General features: G+C 57.7%; 1 protein-coding gene across 4 annotated transcripts in view; it reads left to right on the forward strand.

Annotated features, from left to right (window-relative positions):
* The first annotated feature begins 11922 nt into the window (after positions 1-11922).
* CELSR1 (cadherin EGF LAG seven-pass G-type receptor 1) overlaps positions 11923-25351 on the forward strand; it is a 149238-nt gene continuing 135809 nt past the window's right edge. For all 4 annotated transcript variants that reach the window (XM_061204270.1, XM_061204272.1, XM_061204271.1 and 1 more), the window contains exon 1: positions 11923-15958. In XM_061204270.1, coding sequence (XP_061060253.1) covers positions 12367-15958 — 3592 coding nt within the window. In that variant the 5' untranslated portion in view covers positions 11923-12366. The remainder of the gene's footprint in view (positions 15959-25351) is intronic.

The following is a 25351-nucleotide window of genomic DNA, read 5'->3' on the forward strand; positions in this document are numbered from 1 at the left end:
GTGTGTGTGTGTATTTGTGTGTGTGTGTAACTGTGCGTGGGTACTTGTGGGTGGCTGAGTGTGTGTGTGTATTTGTGTGTGTGTGTAACTGTGCGTGGGTACTTGTGGATGGCTGAGTGTGTGTGTGTGTGTGTATTTGTGTGTGTGGGTAACTGTGTGTGGGTACTTGTGGATGGCTGAGTGTGTGTGTGTATTTGTGTGTGTGTGTAACTGTGCGTGGGTACTTGTGGATGGCTGAGTGTGTGTGTGTGTATTTGTGTGTGTGTGTAACTGTGCGTGGGTACTTGTGGGTGGCTGAGTGTGTGTGTGTATTTGTGTGTGTGTGTAACTGTGCGTGGGTACTTGTGGATGGCTGAGTGTGTGTGTGTGTGTGTGTATTTGTGTGTGTGGGTAACTGCGTGGGTACTTGTGGATGGCTGAGTGTGTGTGTGTGTGTGTATTTGTGTGTGTGTGTAACTGTGCGTGGGTACTTGTGGATGGCTGAGTGTGTGTGTGTGTGTATTTGTGTGTGTGGGTAACTGTGCGTGGGTACTTGTGGGTGGCTGAGTGTGTGTGTGTATTTGTGTGTGTGTGTAACTGTGCGTGGGTACTTGTGGATGGCTGAGTGTGTGTGTGTGTATTTGTGTGTGTGGGTAACTGTGCGTGGGTACTTGTGGATGGCTGAGTGTGTGTGTGTGTATTTGTGTGTGTGTGTAACTGTGCGTGGGTACTTGTGGATGGCTGAGTGTGTGTGTGTGTATGTGTTTGTGTGTGTGGGTAACTGTGCGTGGGTACTTGTGGATGGCTGAGTGTGTGTGTGTGTATTTGTGTGTGTGTGTAACTGTGCGTGGGTACTTGTGGATGGCTGAGTGTGTGTGTGTGTATGTGTTTGTGTGTGTGGGTAACTGTGCGTGGGTACTTGTGGATGGCTGAGTGTGTGTGTGTGTGTGTGTGTATTTGTGTGCTCACGATGGGAGGGGTCAGGTGATCGCTGTGCCCTCCCTCTGCGCACACTGCAGCCCTCTGTGCTGTGTGCAGGAGCTGGTCCTCCTCCTGTCCCCCCGCCCACCATGCCCCCATCTCGCCGGCTCTGGGCTGCAGGAGCTCAGGAGAGACCCCCTCACAGGGCAAGGTACCGGCGGGTGAAAGGAAGGCGGCCTGAGGGCCTGGGCGGATCCTGGCTCCTCTGATTCCTGACACTGGTCCTCACTATGTACAGACCGGACGCTCGGCTTTCCCCTGTACCAAAGGACACGGTCATCTTCATCTCGCTGGGGTGGGGGAGTGGGGGCCTCAGGCTGCGGTTGGTTCCCCAGCTGGCAGCTTGCCCGCCTTCCTGTGGGAAACCAGAGTGAAACCCAGCTGGAGACACAGGGGCCTGGCTCACACAGACCCCGCAGGGGGTGAGCAGTGGGTGGGGCATCTCACCCCAAAGACCGTGTGCGAAGCTCTCTGAGGGGGTCGTGGGCTCCGGATTGGCCCGAGGTGAAGGGGGCAGAGAGGGGCTTGGAGCCAGTTCCTGCTGTGTGACCTTTGGCAAGCCACCCAGCCTCTCTGAGCCCCTTTCTGCACGTGTGAGACTTCCCACCAGGCAGTACCGTTACAGTCAGGGAGCCGAGCAGCGGCAAGCTCTCAGTGAGGTGGGCAAAAGCCAAATTAGATGCCATCTCGCACCCCCTTTACAGAGGTAGAACAGAGATCACACTCTTCCTGGGCGCACGGCTGGAGGGTGGCAGGAGTGGAACCCTCCAGGCTGCTTCAGGCAAGTCCGGCTCTCTATCCATCAACGCCAAGCTGGCCTCCTGAGGAGCTACCTTTCACAGTGGGCCAATGAGCAAGGTGCTAGTCAAAGGAGTGACTCTCAAATGTTGGAATTTCTGTCTATGAAACAGACAAGAGAGCAGAGCTCTGGGAGACTGGCTGCCCTGGGGCAGGTAGCCTCCTCCCCGACCCAGGGAAACTCTTGGCTGGGGCTTTGGGATGACCCATCTGTCACCTGCCCCAGCCTGGTGCCCCATGTGTCATTGTGGGCACACACCTTTCAGGGTGGGGAGCAGTAGCCGCACCTGTGCTCTCTGGGCTCCACCTCACAGTAGGCATCGCGTTTTGTCAATTGATCTTGCTACTCTCACATCCACCCCTGTTCTGAGGTGCACGCCTGACCATGTCCCTCCACAGCTTAAAACCCCTACTGCCTGCAGCGAAAGGCCAAACTCCTTAACCTAGTCCCTGCTCGCCCCTGGCCTCATCTCCAGCCCCTGCCCCCGTCTCACCCCTCAGGAATACCAACCTGCTTACATTCTCTTCCCTCCCCCCAACATACACAATGTTCTCTTCCTCTTTTATGCCTTTGCAAGTTGTTCCCTCTGGCTGGAATTCCACATTCCCATTTACCTGGTGAACTCCTATTCACACTTCAAAACCCAGCTACCCTTTTTCTCAGACCTTTCCCCTTCATAAGAGGGAGACAACACTTTCTCTTTGGAGTGATCCTGTCCCTCAGTTTTATCTCACAGTGTTTTAACTAGTATGTGGGCACGTCCCTCTGTCCAGTAGAACTCAGCCAGGGCAGGCCAACACATCTGTTTAAGTGGGCCCCCCCCATCCAGCACAGGGCTGGGCATAGGGCAGGCCCTCAGCAGTGGCGTGTGGTCTGGATGAGATGAAGCACCCTCCCCCCAGTCTTGGCTCCAGGAAACGTCTCTATAGAATCGTGGTGTGGATCTGGGGGGGGTCACAGTGGGGGGGTCACAGTGGAATCCTTTGGGAATGCTCCCAGCCTCCACCCTGGAGCAGAGGCCGCTTCTCCTCCCAAGGACACCCTGGGCAGGAGAGGCTGCTGATGACACGATGCTTCGGCTTCTGCCCACAGCAGCTCCTGGTTCTTACACTTCGGCGGGCTGTGCGACCAGAGGGTTCCCCGCAGGAGCCCTGGGCTCCAGTCCCCGTGGCAGCCAGAACAGCGCCCCATTCTGGACACCCACGTCCTACTCTCCCAAACCTGAGACCACGTGGTCACACGACAACAGGAATTAAGGTGGCAGATGGATCCAGGTGGCTAATCAGCGGCTGAGATGGGAGACGATCCTGGATTACCTGGGCAGCGCCAAGGTAATCAGAGGGATCCTTCAAAGTGGAAGGGGGGGGCAGGAGAATCAGTGCTGTCGGGGTGCGACGTGAGGAAGGCCACTGCTGGCTTCGAAGACGGAGGGAGGGACCATGAACCAAGGAATGCGGGCGGTCTCAAGAAGGAGGGAAAGGTCTCAAGAAGGAGGGAAAGGTCTCAAGAAGCGGATTCTCTCCTGGAACCTCTGGAAAGACGCAGCGCTGCTGACAGACTACAGCCCTGTGAAACCCACTGTGGACCCCTGACCCCCAGACTGTGGGATAATAAATGTGTGCTGTTTTAAGCCACTAAATTTGTGGGATGTTGTTACATCATCCACAGGAGATGGGTACACCCCATTTCACGGAGGAGGAGACTGAGGCCCAGAGGGGAGAAGGGACCTGCCCAAGCCCACAGCCAGCGCGCCGCCAGGCCTCCCAGCTCACTGCCCGGTGCTCCTTGTCCTGCCTGCTCTCTTCCGACGACAAGGACACAGCCCCCAGCGAACCCCCATGGTCGATTCTGCGGAGGTGAGAGGCCGGGAAAAGCCATCCGAACCCATTTTTCTGGGTGCCCCATGAACAAGAGAATTTGTGGAGAGAGAAGCATGTGTACCTTGAATCGTGCAAAGCAACCAATTAACCAATTTTGACAGAAGTTGAAACTTGCAAGGAACCGAACGCTCTGCCAGAAGTCCCTCCTCATCCCCCCCACCCCGTCCCCCTGAAGCAGGTGGCAGCGTGCCACTGATGTCCACTGGGTCTGGAGTTTCTCAGCTTCGTGGGCACAGAGAAAAGAGGTGCCGATCACACCCCCTGCATCCTGGAGGCCGCCCGGTGGCTCTGGCCTATTTATAGTGTCCTCATCCATCTTCTTTCCCTTTGATCTGGGCAGGGGTTGCTCGCTTTGAGGAGCTGCAGATCACAGCACGCTTGCCGGTTCCAGCGGGTCGTGACTCATCATCGCCCGGCCCCGGTGAGGGCCTTCCTCTGCCAGCAGGGCTGGGGGCCCCAGGGCTCGCCTGCTGCCCAAGTCAGAGCCAGTGCCCCCCTGTGTCCCCATGCACCCCAGATGATGCCCAGAGCCCCCGTGACCTCAGGCCAGCTTCTCCCCTGAGGATCTTGGCTGACCCTGCAAGGAAGAGGCCTCTATGAAAAGAGGGTTTCCTTAGCTTGTCTTCTCTTTCTGGCAAGACTGGTGACCAGGAGCCCTTTGGCACTGGTGGCTCCTCAAGGCTGGCACCTCTTGCCCGGAAGACCACGCGGGTCTCAGTCATGCCCCTCCCTTGCCCCATCCCCCAGTCTCCAGATGGCCAAAGTCCCCATGCTCCCTGGAATTGGGGTGGCCTTCCGTCCCCAAACCCTGGGGGAAGCACAGAGCTGGCCACTTCCTTCCTGCTTGGGGTCAGGCTTTGCCTGATGGACAGGGGGAGCCCTCTGCCCCATGCCCTGCCCCGGCATCCCCGAGGGGCCAGCTCCCTCCCCTGTTCCCTGGCAGTTGCCCTTTCCACTGGCTCTGGGTGACCAGAGCCTGGAGGCCTGTGCTGTGTTTCTAACACGTCCATGTAGCGGATGGCTGGGCTCTGGTGCTGAGTGTCGCTAAGGGCCTGGGGCGAGCGGACATTCCATCGTTGGAATACAGCAAAAATAGCGGCAATCTTTCAGCCACTGCTCCCTGGAGTCGGGGCCTTCACCGGTGTCATTCCCCTCCCTGTGTCATGCTTTTGTCTCCGAGGGCCTGGGGAAAGGGACTCAGGCAGAGGAGGGGCAGAGGGACAGGGTTGGCTCCCAGGCTTTGTGACCCTGGGAGGGAGAGCTTTCTTTGTATTTTTCTATGTTTTAAGAAGATATAATTAGGATTGGGGAACTGTCTTTACTTTTTCTGGGTCTCCGCCATTCTTGTAGCATCATTAATGGAATCATCTTGCCTACCATCACGCGCCCATCTCCCCCTACCCCGGAAAAGTTTTGCAAGTTGAGGGAGAGAAATACACAAGGAGGGGGGTGCCTCCTGGTCCCCCTCTTCCCTCAAGAGGGACGTCGGTAGGTGGAAGCTTCCTGAGGGAGACACGGGGCCTTTTCCATCTCTGCCTCCCCGCAGCCCCCAAGGGGTGCCTCTCACGGTGGTTCTCACCAGACACTTTCCCACCTGAGTGTTTGAGCTGAGGCACTGTGGCCCTTTAGGGGAGACAAAAAGGCTTGGTGGAAGAAGCACCGCTGTGTGATGCCCACGGCGCGTCAGGGGAAGACGGCGTGGAGGTGGGGATGTGGGGGGGGGCATGTGGATCACCCACTGCCCGTCGCTGAGGCCAGCCTCTGGGGGAGCCTTGGTGTCTCTATTTCTTTCACCCATCACTTCCACTCCATGCGCAAGTCCTGCTGAGTCCCCTCCAAACCTCCAAACCCCAGCCCACCTCCGACCACTTCTCCCTCCTCCACGTCCCCCATCAGTCCCGCTCAGGATGCCTGTGGTGTGGCCTCCCAGATCCTCTCCAACCACCTCCAATCAGCCAGCGTGATGGTTTGAAAGCATACGTCACCGCACTGCTCTCTCCTGCTCTCAGCTGCCTGATGCCTTTCTGTCAGACGCTCAGGAGAAACCAAAGCCCTGGCAGCCCAGGACCCCTGCCACTCCCTGTCCTCCACCCACACCAGCCTCAAACGCCCCAGCACACACCCTCCTGCCTCAGGGCCTTTGCACTTGCTGTCTTCCCTGCCTTGACTGTGCTTCCCACCGAAGTTCCCAAGGCCAGGTTCTCACCCCTTCAGTCTCTGCCCCTTTGTCACCTGGCCAGGAGGCCCTTCCAGATCACCTCCCCCAGACAGCCCTCCCATCTGTCTCCATTATTCTACTGTATTTCTTTCACCTGAAGAGGAATATTTCCTTATATTTACTGTCTATATTCTCCCACGAGGATAATTCTCCATGAGGTCAGGGTGTTGCCTGTTGTATTCACCACGGTATTGAGCGGACATTGAATGAATGAACGAATGAATGAATGAAGGGACGGGGAAGCCCAGGGCAGGGTACCGGGCAGCTGGAGGATCCCCTGCCATTGGCTGCTGGTTGATGAGGAGGAGGGTGATGGCATTGGGGAGGGGGCAAGAGGCCACCAGCTTCCCGGCCTCACCCCAATCCCGCCCGGGGCACCTTTCGTGCCCTTTCCTGTACCCATCAGGAACCGAGGAAAGCCCCCAAGGAAAGTCCCCTGCGAGCCATTGATGACAGCATGGTTGTGGTCACATTGTCAAAACATAAAAATAAAGAAAAATTTCAAAAAAGATTTTGTGTGCAGTTTTGCAGAGAGAAGTGCCTTGCCTTTTATTTCTCCGCTCAAAAGGAAAGGTTATTCAAAATAGTCCAAAAGTGGAAACAACCCAAATGTCCATCAGGTGATGAATGGATAAACAAACCATGGTCTATTCATACAAAGGAATATTACTCAACCATGAAAAGGAATGAAGCGCTGACACAGGCTACAACCCAGGCGATCCTTGAAATCATTATGCTATGGGGATGGAGCCAGATACAAAAGGCCACGTATTGTGTGATTCCATTGATATGAAAAGCCTGGAACAGGCAGAACCATAGAGACAGAAAGTGGATTCGTGGTTGCCGGGGCCAGGACCAAGGGGAGAAGGAGTGACAGCTAATGCACATGGGCTTCTTTCTAGGGTGATGAAAATGGTCTGGAATTTGTTTGTGGTGATGGTTGCACAACTTTGTGAATATGCTAAAAAGCACTGAGTTGTACATTTTAAAAAGAGGGAATTTGTAAAATATATCTCTTAAAAAAAAAAAAAAGAGGAATGTGAAGGAGAAAAATAATCAAGGTAAGACAATAGTGCTTCCCAGAATTGGCTTCGTGATAATGTTTGTGTGGGGAGGGGGGCAGGAAACAACAACGATGATGATGTCAGTAATAATGATAACAGAACAAGGATACCTACCACCGTGGACTCTGGTGAAATGCTGAATCTTCAGGTGGTGTCCGCATCCCCCTTTCCCATCCGCGCACGAAGCGGTCTCCCACTTAGCTCTGTTCCTGCCATTCGTGGCCTTTCTGGGTCCTTGCGAGACCTCTTCGGACCAGCCGCCTCCCCCAAATGCAGCACCTGTGCCTTCCAGGTGCTCAGGTACTGATTGGACCTTCCTTGTCTGCCAGCTCAGGTCATTCTCTGGGGGCTGGTGACCGGATCCGGGACGAGAAGACGGAGTTTGTGTTCCAGCAACGCCCACCCCATGCCGTGTGCTCTGTGCCTCAGTTTGCCAAGTGTCCTACAGAGCTGGGCCCCCTCACCCTGCAGAGTCCCAGGAGCACCGGGCAGTGTGCCCGGCCTACTCAGGGTCAGCAGGGCCTGCACACTGTCGGGCCTGTAGTGCCTACGTGTGCACGCACCGCCCACAGCTTGGGCCTGTTGCCGTCTGTGAGCTTGGTGGGCATCTGTGCTGGGTAGGACAGAGACTGTGCTTGGCCACTAGAGGCCAGTGCAGCCTGAGGTGGGCCTGGGTGGGCCTGCCTCGGACTGGCTCAGTGTGTGGGGGGGGCCAGGGTAGAGGCGAGGCACCTTGTCTCCCGCCGTGACCCCCTCCCCGGCTCCCCAGAGTTGCAGTGGCAGCTCGGACATGAGACCTGTGCCCATCACCTCCATGCTCACAGCACTTCCAGTCAGTCTGGAGATTGGGACTCCAAGCCCTGCCCATGCCAGCTTCCAGAACCTTCCAGAACCTTCTCAGAGCTGAGGCCTGTTGGGGATGGACCGGGCACGGGCTGGTCAGGTGCTGGCCTCTCAGGGAGTACCTGCAGGAGATGGGCTCCCTGAAGGGGCCTTCACCCAAGGTCCCCTGAGGCCACACACCCCAGGCTAAGGGCCTGGGAGCCCAGAAGAAACCCCAGCATTTGTATTTAGAGGCTCTGCAACTTCCAAGCAGAAAAACAATTCTCTTTTTTGTCCTAACGTTATCTGGGTCTTTCAGGGAAGCGCGAGTACATACAATGTGCTCCGTGAGGATCTAAATTCCCTCCATCCCCTTGCTTCCATCAACCTCTAATTAAGTCAAGGTCCTGCTTTTGTTCCATGTTTTAACTTTCACAGTTTTCCACAAGTCAAATCCCACCAAAGGTGAGGGGCACGGAGAGGAGGGGGAGTGATGAACACTACTTCCAAGAGGGTTTTCCCTCTGAATTCTAAAAAAAAGGGCAAAGTGGGGCCCAGGCCTGGACTTGCTTTTCCGCTTTCACCAATAGGGTGTTTCTTTTAGCTCCTTCCTCGCTGTTTAAAGATTGGCCCAGGAATTTATTGTGTAAGGAACAGATTCCAGAATTCATGCAGGCTCTGGTTCAAGCCCCTGGCAAAAAGCGTTTTGAGCTCCTTTTTAGAACATGTACAACACTAGAAACTCATAACTTCTGCTTTTTTTTTTTTTTTTTAATTTTTTTGGCTGTGTTGGATCTTCATTGCTGTGCACAGGCTTTCTCTAGTTGTGGCGAGCAGGGGCTACTCTTTGTTGCAGTGCGCGGGCTTCTCATTGTTGTGGCTTTTCTTGTTGCGGAGCACGGGCTCTAGGCGTGTGGGCTTCAGTAGTTGTGGCACGCGGGCTCAGTAGTTGTGGCTCGTGGGCTCTAGAGCGCAGGCTCAGTAGTTGTGGTGCACGGGCTTAGTTGCTCCGCGGCATGTGGGATCTTCCCGGACCAGGGCTCGAACCCGCGTCCCCTGCATTGGCAGGCGGATTCTTAACCGCTGCGCCACCAGGGAAGCCCAACTTCTGCCTTTTAAAAAAATTCTATTTTTATTTTTTAAAAGCATTCAGTTCACGTGAAACAGCTCACGGGTGCATGCAAAATCTCAACACCAATTACAATTCACTGAGCCCGAGGAGGGGTGGCAGCCACTCCAGACGCACAAACAGTGAGAGAGGTGCGGCCTCTTTTTGCCAGCGGCTCTCAGGGGGACACAGGAGAGACCGCTGCGTCCATCCACCCCCAAGGGAGAAGGGCAGGTGAACAGGACACAGCCCCTCAGGTGGTGTTGGACAGGCCACCGCCATGTCGCACCCCTTCCTGTAGCCCCGGGCACGTGCCTTCCCCTCCTGGGCCTGGGATCACTTTCTACGAACAGTCTGGGTGGACAGGATCAGGGGCCAAGCACAGACCTCCCGGGAAACCGGATGAAAGCTACAGCCCCTGCCTCTCCACAGGCACGGTTGGTGCACACACCATTTAATTCACAATTTCAATCACATCTGTGGAGGCAGTGATGAAGCCCTGTGATCACGTGCTCCTTGACAGTGACACAACTGTAAAGGTTACCCACAGTAGGTCTGCACCTGAGCCGGGCCTGGACCAACCTCTTTAGGCAAAAGATCTCGTTAATCCTCCAACAATGTTAGGAATCTAGACTCTTGTTATCTCCAGTTAGATGAGGAGTTAGGCCCTGGCGAAGCTTACACACCTAGATAGTGGCAGAATTGGAACTTGACCATGCTAAGATGCCAGCCATTTCAGATTCGTGATTTCTGTCCTGCTGAAGCAACTGGATCGCCCTGAAGTCACATCACAAGCTGCAGCCTGTTTTTAATTCCTTCCTCCTACCCCCCTCGAAAATTCTGGACCGTAGCATGCATACAGAAAAGCACATAAAGCATGCATGTAGAGTTCAATGTAAGATCGTAAAGCCAACACTTGGCCAACCCTCAGGTGTAGAAGCGGCCATGCCCCGCTCCCCAGCCCTCCTCCTGACCACACTCACATCATGTCCTTGCTTTTCTTAACCTTTTCCCTGGCTGCATGCATTCTAAACAGTGTGGTGGAGTGGGCCTGCTTCTGACCTGTACCTGAATGGAACCATCATCTGTCTCTCAGCCTTTTGCTGGACATCCCGTTAGCAAGGTCTGTCCCTGTGTTCCTCTCCCAGCCCCTGGGACCAGGAAGTGGGTCCCTGCGATTCCCTTGCAGTGGGCAGGTGTCTTATTCCAGGAAAGCAAGCCCACACCCAAACTCATTCACTGCGTTTGAATTTTCAAAAACCAGCAAGAGCAGTGCAACAGAACCTTTTGTTGATTTAAACCCAACCCACCCTATTCAAAGTCCCTGTTGCGACATAAGCACTCTAGGGGTTCTCCAGCGGGGGTCCCCCCCGGGGTCCCCCCCCCACACCGCCGCCTCCCCTTCACTCCGGCTGGGAGCTTTCCACGGTGAGGCCGGGATGGGGAGGGTCCTCCCTGCTTTCCTGACCCTAAAACTCATGCCCTCTGACCCTCCCCAGGAAGACAAAGGGCAGTCCGGGGAGGTCCTGGACAGCCACATTTACGGGATGGACTTGCCCCTCCCCGCCAATCTCCCTACTGGGCTTGCCAGTGGAAACTCCCAGATTAAAAGGTTCCAAAGCAAATCTACCTTTTAGGTCAACAATAACGTCTTCAAATCTTTGCTAATGGGAAGAGAATGTTCATATTTGGCTTCAACTCCAAAACATTGTATTCAGCAACTTTCAACAATACTGGTCGAGTTTACTTACTGATTTATTTTTTTGTGCCCCAGCTCCACGCCTATCTGCACTCAGCTCGGAAATGCGGCGGCCGCCCCCAGGTCAGAAAAACCTGCTCTGGAGACGAGTGCGCGACATCTCCCACCCCGAACGCCGCTGGGACCGGGAGGGGCCAAGTCGGAGCAGAGACTCCTCCCCGCTCCCCACCGCCCCCCGACCGCTGGGAGGCCGAGGGGCTAGAGTGGGTTCTGGCATCCAGAGCTCTACGGACGACAAGTGCATCTCCCCACCCGGCGGTGGCACAGTCCTAAAGCCCTGCCGGAGGAGGAGGGGTGTCTCACAGTACGAATCCCCCGCCCCCAGGCTGCGCCCCGCAAGAGGTGGGGCAGGTACCGTTTAGTTCTAAAGCGCCACCACCCCCAATCTGTGCCCCGCAGGAGGCGTTGATGTGCATCTCAGTTCTAAAACTCCCTTCCCGGGCTGTTCCCCGCACGAGACGGCGTGCTGTCTCGGAGTTCTAAGTTCCCCCTCCCCTCGGTTCCCCGCCCCACGCCGCCTCCCGGGCCCGCGCTCGCGGCCGCCGCGCTGCGGCAGTAGCCGAGGGGCCCCGGGGCTGGACCGCGCGACCGCGAACGGAGCGCTCAGGCAGGTCGCACGCGCGGGAGACGAGCTCGCCTCCGCCGTCCCCGACTCCGCCATCCCCAGCTCCAATCCCAAGTGTCAACCCGGACTGTTTTTCTTTTCGATTAAAATTTTCGTTTTAAACCCAGTGGGACCCGAATCCGGTTAGCTGCCTATAGAATTTCAAAGTCCAGGGAAGTTCTGTCGGGTAAAGCACTTTAGCCTCCGGCATTTTGCTGTAACTCTGTAAGCGCCCCCCAGCAGCCGCCGCGGGGAGACCCGACCCTCTCCCCGGAACCTCCGCACCCTTCCCTCTCCCCTCCCGGGTCCAACCCGCGCGGCGGCCGGGGCGGCGGTCTCCGCGGATCAGTGTTGCCGGGCTGGGGTGGGGGGGCTTTGGCCGCGCCCAGCACCCGACGAGTGGAGCCACCGCCCCACTGGTAGTAGCCGCACCAGGCCCCCCAGCCCGCCTTTCCTGGCCTGGCTCCCTCGGCCCCGCCCCCCAGGGAGGCAGGGTGGGGAGGCCGCCCGGGAGTGAACCCGGCCCCCCGCCCCCGTCACCGCTGCGCCCCCGCGTCTCCATAGCGATTCTCCCGGCGCGCACCTCCGGGCCGGGCCGGCCTCCCGCCCCCCCCCGGTTTGAACAATACGCGGCGGGGCCGGGGGCGGAGCCGGGCCTGGCCAGGGGCGGGGAGAGCGCGGGCGCTGGGGGCGCGGGCCGAGCGCACCGCCCAGGCAGCAGCCGGCCGCCGGGGTCTGAGCGGCGCGGTGCGGCCCAGCCCGCTTCGGGAGCGCAGCCCTCTCCCCGCTCCGGGCCCGCCCTGCTTCCCACGCCGCCCTGCCGAGCCAGCGCGGGAGCCACCTGGAGCCACCTAGAACCGCCGCCGCCGCAGGTTGATGCGCGGCGCCCTCCCGGGACGCGCGGAGGAGCCATCTTGAAACCAACTTCGCAAACTTTCGCAAAGTGCTCTCGAAGTGGAAGCTGCGGGGGAGACCGGGAGCCCGGCCTCCGGTGTCCCCGCCAGGGCCCCCGGGGAGGCGGGGCGCGAGCCGCCCCGAGGGCCCGGCACAGGCCGCGCGGGAGCCGTCCCCCGGCCGCGCCGGGTGGATGCGGAGCCGCGCCGGGTGCATGGATTGTGCTCGGGCGCCCGGCTCGGGCTCGGGCTCCGGGCCATGGCGCCGCCGCCGCCGCCCGTGCTGCCCGCGCTGCTGCTCCTGGCTGCGGTCGCCGCCCTACCGGTGCTGGGGCTTCGAGCGGCCGCCTGGGAGCTGCGAGTGCCCGGCGGGGCCCGCGCCTTCGCCCTCGGGCCCGGCTGGACCTATGCGCTGGACGCGGCGCGCACGCCCCGGGCGCTGCGGGAGCTGCTGGACGTGAGCCGCGACGGGCGGCTGGCGGCGCGGCGGCGCGGGCCGGGCGCGGGGCTCCGGAGCTGCGCGCGCCTGGGGGGACGCCCGCTGCCGCTGCATGTCCGCCTGGCTGCCCGTAGCGCCCAGACGGCGCTGAGCCTCCGCCTGCGGGCACGCGCGCACGGTCCCGGTTGCAGCGCCCGGACCCGGCGCGGACGGGCTCCCGGCGCGGAGCTGCGCGCGCGGGCTGTGCTCACGGTGCCTGACCCCGGCGCGGTGCTCTGCTTCCCGGGCCCCGGCGGCGGCGGCGGGGCCACGCTGCACTCGGCGCTCGCGGCCCTGACCACGTTCCCCGCCTGCAGCTGCCCGCCGCGCGCCGGGTCCCGTTGCCCACGCCGCCCTGTCTGCCTGCCGCCTGGTGGCTCGGCCCGCCTGCGCCTGCTCTGTGCCCTGCGGCGCGCGGCCGGCACCATCCGGGTGGAGCTGGCGCTGGAGGCGGCCTCGGGGACACCCTCCCCATCGCTGTCGCCGCCAAGCCTGCCTCAGGTCGGGGCGGGGGCGGCGCGGCGGGCCCGGCGGGGTGCTGGCGGCAGCACTACCCCGCAGTTCCAGCTGCCCAGCTACCAGGTGTCGGTGCCCGAGAACGAGCCGGCGGGCACCGCGGTCATCGAGCTGCGCGCGCACGACCCGGACGAGGGCGAGGCGGGGCGCCTGAGCTACCAGATGGAGGCGCTGTTCGATGAGCGCTCCAATGGCTACTTCCTCATCGACTCCGACACGGGCTTGGTGAGCACCGCCCGCGCGCTGGACCGCGAGACCAAGGACACGCACGTACTCAAAGTGAGCGCTGTGGACCACGGCTCGCCACGGCGCTCGGCCGCCACCTACCTCACCGTCACAGTCAGCGACACCAACGACCACAGTCCGGTCTTCGAGCAGTCTGAGTACCGCGAGCGAGTGCGCGAGAACCTGGAGGTGGGCTACGAGGTTCTGACCATACGCGCTACCGACGGCGACGCGCCCTCCAACGCCAATATGCGCTACCGGCTGCTGGAGGGCGCGGGTGGTGTCTTCGAGATCGACGAGCGCTCGGGCGTAGTGCGCACGCGGGCGGTGGTGGACCGGGAGGAAGAGGCCTCCTACCAGCTGCTGGTGGAGGCCAACGACCAGGGCCGCAACCCGGGCCCGCTCAGTGCCACTGCCACCGTGCACATCGTGGTGGAGGACGAGAACGACAACTACCCCCAGTTCAGCGAGAAGCGCTATGTGGTCCAGGTGCCCGAGGACGTGGCGGTCAACACGCCCGTGCTGCGAGTGCAGGCCACAGATCGGGACCAGGGCCAGAACGCGGCCATACACTACAGCATCATCAGCGGGAACCTGAAGGGGCAGTTCTACCTGCACTCGCTTAGCGGCAGCCTGGATGTGATCAACCCGCTGGACTTCGAGGCCATCCGGGAGTACACGCTGCGCATCAAGGCCCAGGACGGGGGCCGGCCTCCACTCATCAACTCCTCGGGGCTGGTCTCGGTGCAGGTGCTGGACGTGAACGACAACGCCCCCATATTTGTGAGCAGCCCCTTTCAGGCGGCCGTGCTGGAGAACGTGCCTCTGGGCCACTCGGTTCTGCACATCCAGGCGGTGGACGCAGACGCGGGTGAGAACGCGCGTCTGCGCTACCGCCTGGTGGACACCGCCTCGGCCTCCGTGGGCGGTGGCGGTGCTGGGCCCCAAGACCCCGCTTCGGCCGCGGACTTCCCTTTCCACATCCACAACAGCTCGGGCTGGATCACCGTGTGCGCGGAGCTGGACCGCGAGGAGGTGGAGCAGTACAGCTTCGGGGTGGAGGCGGTGGACCACGGTTCGCCGCCCATGAGCTCCTCCGCCAGCGTGTCCATCACGGTGCTAGACGTAAACGACAACGACCCCACGTTCACGCAGCCCGTGTACGAGCTGCGTTTGAACGAGGACGCGGCCGTGGGGAGCAGCGTGCTGACTCTGCGGGCCCTCGACCGGGATGCTAACAGTGTGGTGACCTACCAGCTCACCGGCGGCAACACGCGGAACCGCTTCGCGCTCAGCAGCCAGAGCGGCGGCGGCCTCATCACGCTGGCACTGCCGCTCGACTACAAGCAGGAACGGCAGTACGTGCTGGCGGTGACCGCCTCCGACGGCATGCGCGCTCACACCGCGCAGGTCTTCATCAACGTCACCGACGCCAACACCCACCGGCCGGTCTTCCAGAGCTCGCACTACACCGTGAGCGTCAGCGAGGAGCGGCCCGTGGGCACCTCCATCGCCACCATCAGCGCCACCGACGAGGACACCGGCGAGAACGCCCGCATCACCTACGTGCTGGAGGATCCGGTGCCGCAGTTCCGAATCGACCCCGACACCGGCACCATCTACACCATGACGGAGCTGGATTACGAGGACCAGGCCGCCTACACGCTGGCCATCACAGCCCGGGACAACGGTATCCCTCAGAAGTCCGACACCACCTCCCTGGAGATCCTCGTCCTGGACGCCAATGACAATGCACCGCGGTTCCTGCGGGATTTTTACCAGGGCTCCGTCTTCGAGGATGCTCCCCCGTCAACCAGCGTCCTCCAGGTCTCAGCCACGGATCGGGACTCAGGCCCCAATGGCCGCCTGCTGTACACCTTCCAGGGCGGGGACGATGGCGACGGGGACTTCTACATTGAGCCCACATCTGGCGTGATCCGCACCCAGCGCCGGCTGGACCGGGAGAACGTGGCCGTGTACGATCTTCGTGCCCTGGCCGTGGACCGGGGTAGCCCGGTGCCCCTTAGCGCCTCCGTGGAAATCCAGGTGACCGTCTTAGACATTAATGACAACCCTCCGGTGTTTGAGAGGGACGAGCTGGAGCTGTTTGTGGAGGAGAACAGCCCGGTGGGGTCCGTGGTGGCGAGGATTCGAGCTAGTGACCCCGACGAAGGCCCCAACGCCCAGATCATGTACCAGATTGTGGAAGGCAACGTGCCTGAGGTCTTCCAGCTTGACCTGCTGAGTGGGGACCTACGTGCTCTGGTCGAGCTGGACTTTGAGGTCCGGCGGGAGTATGTGCTCGTGGTGCAGGCCACGTCGGCCCCCCTGGTGAGCCGGGCCACGGTGCACATCCGCCTTCTGGACCAGAACGACAACCCGCCGGTGCTGCCGGACTTCCAGATCCTCTTCAACAACTATGTCACCAATAAGTCCAATAGCTTCCCCACTGGTGTGATTGGCCGCATCCCGGCCCACGACCCTGACCTCTCGGACAGCCTCAACTACACCTTCCTGCAGGGCAACGAGCTGCAGCTGCTGCTGCTGGACCCCGCCACGGGCGAGCTGCAGCTCAGCCACGACCTGAACAGCAACCGGCCACTGGAGGCGCTCATGGAGGTGTCTGTTTCTGGTGAGTGGCCCTGGGGGCTCCGCAGGGCCACCTGGAGAGCTGCGGGGACCTGCCCCGAGCCCGCCCGGCTTGCCGGGGCGCAGTCAGGCCGGGCCCGGGTAGCTCCGGGGATTTGTGGCCTCAGGTTGGATGGTTGGATACCGCCAGCCCAGGGCGTGCTCCTCACCCAGGCCAAGAGGGTGAGAGGGGCACGGCACTGCTGCCCTCAGCGTTTTTGCTGGGAGCAGGCCTGGGCTTCCTCAAGTTCAAGACCGGGGCTTCCTGGGCTTTTCTCAGAGGGTCTGGCTCCCGAGTTGTGCTCTAGAAACCTGGTTTCGGAGGTTACCTGAGCGTCTGGTTTGCTTGGTGATGCTTTGTGGTCAGCCACGTGCCTGTCTGGAAAGGTCAGAGGTCACTGTGTGCCCATGTGCCAATTAGTTCTTGGGTGGGACCGTTGGAAATTGCCGGATGGGTCCTTGAGTCGCCCTGCAAGACAGCTGGAGTTAGTTCCTTTCGTGTCTCTTTTCTGTCTCCTCCGGGTAGTAACAGTCGGGCTTATGTGTGCTCGCCTGTGTGGGAGCTCTTTGAAAGCGCAGACTCGTTTGATCTTGGCTTCAGCTCCTGGACGTGCACTTGTAATTTGGATGTTACTTAGAGGCCTGCCTGGGTTGCTGGTGGAGCCAGTGTGGGAACCCTGCTGGCCCGCTCTGGGCTGGAGGGAGGATGTCTCACCAGGTAGTCAGGGGTGGGTCCTCCATGCTGCTGACCTCCCTGTGGCAGGTGGAGCTGCGGGGCCAGAGAGGGGGACGATCAGGAGGACACAGAAGAGAGAGGGAAGGATTTGGCCGGGGCGGGAGTGGGGATTGGGGAACAGTAAAGAGACCCCCAGTGGCTCCTGCAGGCAGGTGACCTTAATTAGGAGACCAAACTATCACCAAGAAAGGTTAGGATCTGTGGGTTGAGTCAATGTTTCAGGTGAATTGTTTAAACAATAAATTATTACAATACAACATACCCATGGGAGCCCTGGAAGAATTAAAAAGTTAATTTTCTGATTTATTTTGTTTCCTCATTTGGCTGTAATTCTTTATATACTAGGGATTGGGTAGCAAACAGGTTCCAGTTGTTTGCTTATAAAATCCGGAACTTACAGGTCCAGTTTTGGGGCGATGCGATACTGCAACATTGATGTTGTGTCAGCCTAGTCTGTCTGTAGGTGAATATTGTGGGTTTTGTGAAGTTGTGAATGTGTGTAGAGAATACGGAATAGGCCTTTAAGGAGAATTGTCAACCAGGGTTATGGATTTTCCGAGCAGCAACAATTGAAAAAAAAGTCTCTTTCACAAATTTCCATTTGCATTTTCTCTGTTTTTTTCCCCTGTACTGCTTTATCTGCTAGATAAAGCAGAGTGGATGGAAAATTTAGCCTATATAAAAATGACTTGGGGGGACTTCCCTGGTGGTGCAGTGGTTAAGAATCCGCCTGCCAATGCAGGGGACACGGGTTCGATCCCTGGTCCGGGAAGATCCCACGTGCCACGGAGCAACTAAGCCTGTGCGCCCCAACTACTGAGCCTGCGCTCTAGAGCCCGTGAGCCACTACTACTGAGCCCGAGAGCCACAACTACTGAGCCCAAGCACCTAGAGCCCATGCTCTGCAACAAGAGAAGGCCCCGCTTGCCTCAACTAGAGAAAGCCTGCGCGCAGCAACGAAGACCTAACACAGCCAAAAAAAAAAAAAAAAAAAAAATGACTTGGCAACATCATAGGGTTTTGAATTTACAGGGGATATGGTGCTTTAGTGGGAATGGGTGCACGCCGGGAGCAGGGATGTTTCGTGTGTCTGAAGCATCAGGAATGTGGCCCCCCCTATGATGGCTGGATAAAGGGTTTAAGATGGATTTTGTTCAAAAGAGGTTAGTTACTGAGGGCCGTCTTGCCTACCTGGTGGAACCACAGCCAGGACCACCACAGTTGAAGGTGGGTTGGGTGCTCCATGCTATGCTGTAATTGTCCCAGTGATCCAGTTTGGGCTTCCAATCCTTGTGACGTACCCTCGTGTCAGTCAGGCACTGGGGCCTCATGTCCACCCTCCCAGATAATGATGATCACCTTGTACTGGGTTCTGCCTGGATATCAAGCAGTTCTGTAAACTCTTTTACCTACACCATCACTTATTCCTCTGGTACCTGGGAAGTGAGTGGCATTAGGCGGCTGCCCATTATACAGATGAAGAGACTGAGGCTCAGAGGTGTTACGTCACTTCCTCAGGGTCGCATAGCCGGCAAGCAGGAGCACCAGGCATCCAACCCAGATCTAAGCAAAACAAGCCGGCTCTTCACACTCCCCTCTCTTACCTGAGAGAAAAGTTTTGTTTTGTTTTTGTTTTTTCAAAATTGTATTTCATTTTAGTTACTTTTTTTTAATATAAATTTATTTATTTATTTATGGCTGCATTGGGTCTTCGTTACTGCACGCGGGCTTTCTCTAGCTGTGGTGAGCGGGGGCTACTCTTTGTTGTGGTGCATGGGCTTCTCATTGCAGTGGCTTCTCTTGTGGCGGAGCGCGGGCTCTAGGTACGCGGGCTTCACTAGTTGTGGCACGTGGGCTCAGTAGTTGTGGTGCACGGGCTTAGTTGCTCTGTGACATGTGGGATCTTCCCGGGCCAGGGATCGAACCCGTGTCCCCTGCATTGGCAGGCGGATTCTTAACCACTGCGCCATCAGGGAAGTCCCAAGAGAAAAGTCTTGAGGAATTAGTTGCTAAGCTGAATTGTTTCAGGGCTGAATCCTTGCCCTGGTTTAAGTAGGCACCTTGGGATCCTATACAACCCTCTGACCATTTAGTGACTATTTAATGCTTCAAAGAAAAAAATATTATAAACTGTAAAATATGTAATTCCCAACAGCAAAACTGTGTGTAGAAACAGAACAAAACAAAAAGATCAGCCTTTGAATTAACCAGACTTGGATTCTTAGGTTTTTTAAAAGAAACAATGGGGAAAGCTGTGGTTTCAAACTCACAACCTATTTTCAATGAAGTGTGATTGGCTTCCCCGGGTTTACAGCCATACCCTATGGCCTCTAGCGCATTATTACCGCCCTCGAGGTGCTGTAAAGAAGAGCCCATGGGGCTTCCCTGGTGGCGCAGTGGTTAAGAATCCGCCTGCCAGTGCAGGGGACACGGGTTTGAGCCCTGGTCCGGGAAGATCCCACATGCTGCAGAGCAGCTAAGCCCGTGCACCACAACTACTGAGCCTGCGCTCTACAGCCCGCGAGCCACAACTGCAGAGCCGGTGTGCCACAACTACTGAAGCCTGCGCGCCTAGAGCCTGTGCTCTGCAACAAGAGAAGTGACCGCAATGAGAAGCCCGCGCACCGCAACGAAGAGTAGCCCCCGCTCGCCGCAACTAGAGAAAGCCTGCGCGCAGCAACAAAGACACGAAGACACGACGCAACCAAAAATAAATAAATAAAATAAATTAAAAAATGAAGAAGAGCCCAGCTGTCCACTAGGTTTTGTGGAAGCCATGCCAGGAAGGGCTGGGTGCCTCCAGAAGTGGAGCCGCAGGGAAGGTGCACAGGATTGCGGGAACCGGGGGGGTGGGCCGGGGAGGGGGATGGGGTATGTGGTACCCAAGATGGACACGCTTGGGAGGAGGGCAGCTCCTTTTGCCTGGATGGGGACGTTAGTACAATCTTTGGACTGGGAGCAAATAGTGTTGATGGTTTTATGTAGCCCGCCAAGGACAAAACACTGAAAATTTTCTGAATTCTGAGTATAGTCACATTAAAATCACTCCCGTTTTTAGATAGCATCCAGTGATACATGGTGTTTGTTTTGTATGTGACAGTTTTTTTTTTTTAATTTTTAAAATTTATTTTTGGTTGTATTGGGTCTTCGTTGCTGTGCCCGGGCTTTCTCTAGTTGTGTCGAGTGGGGACTACTCTTCGTTGTGGTGCGCGGGCTTCTTGCGGTGGCTTCTCTTGTTGCGGAGCACAGACTCTAGGTGCACGGGCTTCAGTAGTTGTGGCATGTAGGCTCAGTAGTTGTGGTGCACGGGCTTAGCTGCTCTGCAGCATGTGGGATCTTCCCAGACTAGGGCTCGAACCTGTGTCCCCTGCATTGACGGGCGGATTCTTAACCACTGCACCACCAGGGAAGTCCCTATATGTGACAGTTTTTGAATGAGATTTAAAATTCTACGGTAGGGGCTTTTGTACTCCGAATGTTTATAAGAGCCGTGTTTGCGTTTTAGAAAGCAGCGTGGCTAATAACCCAATGGGACTGTCGCGTGTGGAGTCCCTTAGGTAGTTTTTCTAGATGTTGTCATTTAGTAACACGGACATTTTAAATTCAACTTGAACACGTATGTCCCCGTGGGTGTCCAACCGTGAGCTGCACATCATGGAACGCGGCATTTGGTGGAAAATGACCTCGTGCTTGTGGGCACGTGGGCCAGTGGGGGTGGGAAAAGTAGCATTTTGCGGGGTAAAAATGATTGGGCCATGAGTCATTCAGACGTGTCAGAAAATAGTGAAAGTCGTGAAATAACAAGATTGAATAACCTTTATCCGTTTACTCTGGTGGGGACTCGATGGGATAAAGCCGTCCAGGCTTGATAAAGTTTTAAAAAGTGTTTGCCGAGTTAAATACAGGATATCGTAGGGACTCTGATGGCCAACAAGGAAATAGAGAGATGGGCATTGTACCAGGCAGCGTCTGGAGGCAAGCATTATGTTTCTTTTCTGAATCTTACCATGTGGAAAAGGATCAGACCAGCTTAAACCACATCAGTTGTCAAGCTGGATTCTCCAGTAACATAACTTGCCCCGGAAGAGTTAGGTACTTTGGGAAGCTAGTTAACCGTCTCAGGGCTTCAGTATCTGGAGGTAGTCACTTGCTAATATACTTTCAGAAACAGTGGCTCAGAAACAAGGGGGTGTTTATTTGTTTATCAAGGGCCTACTATGTGCCAGGCTTACTGTGTGCCAGGCCCTGGAGAGGGAGGTTGGGTGGGGACAGTCGATAAACAGGGAAGTGAATTCAAGGGGAGGGTGGGCTGGGGACTCCCCCGTGCCAAGGTGAGTGTGATATGCCTTCCCAGTGGGGGGCTGGGCATGGCTGAATCCCCTCCCCCCCAAGCTGAGCTGCTGATGGGGGTGGGTGGATGGAGGGGATTTGGGAGGTTAGCTGGTGAGATGTGGAGGTGAGGGTGGGGTTGATCAGCCCACGTGCTCCTCGCGCTAGGACCCTCCCCCACGACCCCCGCGCCCCGACCCCGTGCTACCTGTCTGCTCCTGCAGCAGCCTCATCAGTGGACGGTATTGTCTCATCGAGGAGCACACCAGGGCCCCCAGAGGCTCGACCCCGCATCCTGGGCGCCCAGCTTGTGGTGGCCGCTTTGGGATTTGAACCCGGGACGGCGGCTCCCGAGCTGTGTTCTCTCAGGCTGTGCTTTTGGGAACATGCAGATGAAGATAGGGAGAGCAGGTGTGTGCACGAGGGGAGGGCCCTGAGGCCACTTTGGACCCCGTGCAGCTGGGCACCTGTGACCTTGTTGTGAAGACGGTTGGATGCACAGGTCTGGGCAGGAGAGACCAGCTGGGGCCACAGCCAGAGGTGGTGAGCATGGCCTCCGGGGTGACAGAGAGGACCATTATGGCCGCAGGGGTGGAGGGCACTCGGGCAGAGGACCCCTATGATGGGGACATGGGTCAGGTGCAGCCTGGGGGGGCCCAGGCAGGCTGGACCTGCATGAGAGCTGGAGCCGGAATAACCACCTGCAGGAGAAAAAAACCAAGGGTCCGAGGCCCTGGGGGCTGAGGGAGTGTGAGAGCCTGAAGGGGGTCACCAGTGGCTGATGGCTTTTGGTGTTCAGGGAGCCTCAGGACAGAGGTGTGACTTGGGTTAGCCAAGGGGGGGTCCTTGATGGTCTCCATGAGAGCCGGGGTGTTGGGGAGCTTGAGGAGCAGAAGACTGGGTTGCCGGGTATGGGGGAGGCTCAGAGGGAAGGTGCGATGGCCATGGGGACCCAGGCAGAGTTGACAGTCTAGAGGAGTTGACCAGCTAACGGGCACAACCATCCTGGCCCGTCCTGCAATGCTGCCTGCTTGCGCAGGTGTTCATCTGTCACAGGCGCTGGCACCTCGGGGGGGCACTGGACTCGGGGGATAAGCCTCAGTGGCAGTCAAGGGCCTGCTGTGGCCGAGCTGAGTGTCGATGGGGCTGCAGGAGTCGGGGCGGGGATGGCGGCGTCTGCTTCTCTTTGAGTCACGGGACCCCTGATGCGGGAGCAGGAGGGCAGGGGAGGATGGGCAGGGGCTGAAGGGCACAGGTGACCTGGACTCACAAGGACCCAGCTTTCCCCATCTCAGCACTGGCTACCTGGTGACCTGAGGTCTCCATCTGTCCCCACGTACCAATGAGGGTGACAGAGAGACTGTTTTTTTAAATCCGGGAAAAGTTGCAGCCACATGAGCCCTTCGGAAGGAGGGGTGGCGCTGATCTCATACCTGGAAAAGTGACTGGTGTTGGTGACGCCACAAGTCTGTCCAGAACCTGGTGTCACCGTTGAAAGTCCACTTTGGTCTGGGCTGATGCACGCGCCGGTCTGTTTGGACACCTGAGAGCAGAAACCCGTTAAGGAACCAGGTGGGTGGGAGGGTGGGTGCCGGGGCCCTGGTAGCAGAGCCTGTACCCCCGGGGCATGTAGTCTGGCTGGGCCGCCGGCACTTGGATGCAGACAGAAGCAGATTTTATCAAGTGGGGCAGAGAGTGCGGAAAATATTCTGAAGGCTGGCTTGATTCTTTTCAACTCACAGCCTTGGGGGAAAATAGTTTTCGGTTTTTTCTTCTCTAACCTGAACACGTAGGTTCTTATAAAAGCCCTCCTTGGATATTGGGTGGGGGAGGGATAGTAAATAACCCTCTTCCTTTCTGCATGTTTGTTTTGGAAGGGTAACCGGGGCAACTCGGGTTAGGGACCCAGGTTGTGGTGGACAGAGGGAAGTAGCCTTTCATTCTTCGGGACAACGGGGCCCCCTCTGCTTTGCCCTGTGGGCCTGAGGCTCAGCACAGAGTAGGTGCTCAGCAAATCTGTGGATTATTTATGGAATGATCCAGAGGGATCCGGGGGGAGGGGCCACGTGCCGAGGCCAAGGGCGGCTCCTCCTCTTCTGCCTTCACTTAGAGGACAGATCGGGGGGAGGGGGCCTGTGCAGAGGACAAGCCACTCTCAGTTCCTTCCATGCTTGGCTGGGGGCTTGGCCCCGGGTGGAAGGAATGGGCTGTTTTAGGAAAACTCCAATGGCTGAATTCTGCTTTTGCTTCAGGTAAGAACTTGTGGCTACCTGGCTAATCAAGCGCCTTTTTGGGCGTGAACATTCCGAAGCTGGGAAAAGCCCAGCAGGAGGCTTTATCATTTTTATCACTCTGTTGAGTGTCTCTTGATGTCCTGGATAAAGGCCATGGTTTTTTCTTAAACACACAGACACGCACATGTACACATATACACACGTACACACATACACACATACACACATACACATGTACGCGTGTCTACACATGAACACACACATGATTTAAACAACTACTTTAAAGGCAAACTATGTAGAATAACCTTTCCTTCCACCCACCGCACTACTGGGTTTTAACCTTTGCCGTTGTGGTGGAGGGCACGTGGGCCAACACAAGGGGTCCCTCGGAGCTGGGGGCCTTGTGCAGGGGTTTGGGAACGGACGGAGGATGGGGGACCCCGTGGAAGGGGCATTGTGCTAGCCCTTGGCCAGCGGACACCACCATGTCAGATCTGCAGTGCCTGGGAGGTCGGCGGCTGAGGCTGCAGGGATTGGCCTTGTGAGCACCTTTCCATGTGCTTTTCCGTTGGAGCTGCCGGTGTAGGTGAACTTCAGGTGAGCTGGTGTCCTTTCTCCATGAATCTTGTGGGCGAGGTGACAGTCCCTCCATTTTCTAGGCAGGAACCTGAGATGGGCTGCCCCGCCCCTCACCTTTCGTCATGTTTCCTGAAAGGGTGGACACTTCCGGGTCCCCGAATGCCTTGTGCTGGCTCTGGGGAGCTGGGGGGTTATGGCCCCCCTCCCAAACCGCTCCCCTCCCTGGCAGTGCCCCCCAGCCCCCCTCCTCCTCTTTGCTGTGGCTTCATGGTCAGGGGTCAGGGCCTGGCCCTCGAGGACCAGGAGGCCCACAGTGCAGGAGGCTGGCCTCAGAGCCGGATGGGGCATCTGGGCTGGTCACATGAGAGCACGGTCACCATGCTGTTCTGGCTTGTGTACCCGGGCTCTGCCTGCGTCATCTCACTGGGATCTCAGAGAATCCTCATTTCACAGCGGAGAGACTGAGGCCGGCGAGCTGGTCGTGGTGGGGAGGGCCAGGCCCAGACCCTGGTGTCTGAGTGCTCTAACCACTGTGGTGACCACCCCTTTCAATCCCCACCTTCGGCCAATGGCTGAGCCCTGGAAGGGGGAGCCCAGGTTTGGGGATTCTGAGGATGGAAGCTCGGTGAGAGTGACGGCATTGCCCAGAACAGGAGGGCTGAGGGTCATGTGTGCGTCAGGCCTGATTCCACGGGAGCACTCGGCCCTTCCCCCCTCCCTTGGATGAGCAGGGTGGGGAAGCAGGGGGTCCTGGGGAGCTGTGCCCGAGTCTCTATGGGGTCTTCTGTTGTGGAGCTGTGTCATAGGAAAGTGTGGAGTGCAGGACCGGTGTGCACCAGGTGCAGGGAGGAACCAGAGCCAGTGCAGGGGTCAGAGCCACAGGCAGGGGAGGTGGACGCTGATGAGGAGCCCACACAGAGCAGCTGTCTGATGTGCCGTCGGGGGGCCTTCCGGCTCCAAGAGCACAGGTTCTGCTGGCCAGGGAGCCCCCTGCCAGCCTTCCCTCTTTCCCTCCCTCTCTCCCTCCATCTATCAATCAAGAGTTTTCTCTCATTTCTTATAATCTGTTTTTACTGCTGGTTCCGTAGCTTTCTTATCTTTTTAGGATTTTTTAAACACCTACTCTAAATTATACTTCGTTAAGGTAAACTAACAGCAAGTAGTGTAAATAAAGTCATATGCTCTGTAAGCATTTGGAGATAAGAGCTTTCTTGCCAGGCAATACACTTTTATCAGTGAGTTGGTTTTTTTTTTTTTTTGGCCACTCCTTGTGGCTTGCGGGATCTTAGTTCCCTGACCAGGTATCAAACCCTTGCCCCTTGTGGTGGAAGTGGAGAGTCCTAACCACTGGACCACCAGGGAGGTCCCTGTGAGTTGATTGTTGCAGGACCATTTCCATAGAGTGAAGTAGTTCAGCTACTGTGCAGCCCTGCATTGGAAAAGGCCAAGTGCGGCCACCATCCCAGCAGCTGTCCTTTTGTGTTGTGACCCATCTCCAGTATTGGGGGGAGAATGAGGG

Source organism: Eubalaena glacialis, chromosome 11 (genome assembly GCF_028564815.1).
Source record: "Eubalaena glacialis isolate mEubGla1 chromosome 11, mEubGla1.1.hap2.+ XY, whole genome shotgun sequence".
Taxonomy (NCBI): domain Eukaryota; kingdom Metazoa; phylum Chordata; class Mammalia; order Artiodactyla; family Balaenidae; genus Eubalaena; species Eubalaena glacialis.